We start from the raw sequence: 825 nt of genomic DNA, 5'->3' as shown, positions 1-825 counted from the left end.
GGGTGAGGTGATGATTGACCACTCAGTGTCTCTCATCCTTATATTGTATGTATTCTAACTGAGACATTATGAAGTCATTGTCTTGTGGTTTGTCTGTTGATAAACTAATCATCTCATAATACTCCCCTTCAAACTCTTACTAGTCTGAGTAAACTGGTAAGATGTTTGACTTGTGGTACATGTAGTGCTTTAGTTAATATATCTGCTCATTGATTGTTCGTCTGTATGTATTTCACATTTATGTACTCTAACTCAATGTAGCATTTAATAAAATCTTTCTTATGATCTAAATGCTTTGTTCGTTCTGAATATTTGAGTTCGTCCAATGTAACTGTTTGTATAACAGCATTGTTATTGCAATAGATATCAATTAGTGCATCAGAGACCTGCAGAATCTCTTCAGCTAAATGAGTAAGTGCAATTGCTTCCTGTGTTCCTCTTGTAAGAGCTATTAATTCAGCTTCATACATTGAATTTGCCACCAGTGTTTGTCTTTTACTTGACCATGAAACTAATGAATCACTCAAGTAAAATGCATATCCTGATATTGCACAATGCCCTTCTTGCATCATACTGTCTGTGTCTGTATAGCTGTTCAATATTGATTGATTTGTGCTACTAAGTTGGAGCCAGACATTGTTCATAGTTTTTAAGTACATGTAACAATGTTTAAGTGCCAGATAATGCTCCATACCAGGGTCATTAAGGTATTTTGCTAACTGATTTGTTGCAAATGCTATATCTGGCTGTGTACAGTCTGCAATGTATCTAAGTGTGCCAACCATGTTCATGTATAGTATATCAGACATTTGTTTTCTATCATTA

At 34.8% G+C, this 825-nt stretch overlaps 1 protein-coding gene across 1 annotated transcript; it reads right to left on the bottom strand.

The window, feature by feature from the left end:
* Positions 1-218: 218 nt before the first annotated feature.
* Positions 219-794, bottom strand: FOMMEDRAFT_49700 (uncharacterized protein; the record flags this gene model as incomplete). Its single annotated transcript, XM_007272166.1, has 1 exon — positions 219-794. A coding segment is annotated over one exon (576 nt), but the record flags the coding sequence as incomplete, so codon positions are not given.
* Between the last annotated feature and the right edge of the window lie 31 nt (positions 795-825).

The sequence above is a fragment of the Fomitiporia mediterranea genome, assembly GCF_000271605.1.
Source record: "Fomitiporia mediterranea MF3/22 unplaced genomic scaffold FOMMEscaffold_272, whole genome shotgun sequence".
Lineage (NCBI taxonomy): Eukaryota > Fungi > Basidiomycota > Agaricomycetes > Hymenochaetales > Hymenochaetaceae > Fomitiporia > Fomitiporia mediterranea.
The sequence above is the reverse complement of the archived record's forward strand: the minus strand, read 5'-3'. Positions and strand labels throughout refer to the sequence as shown.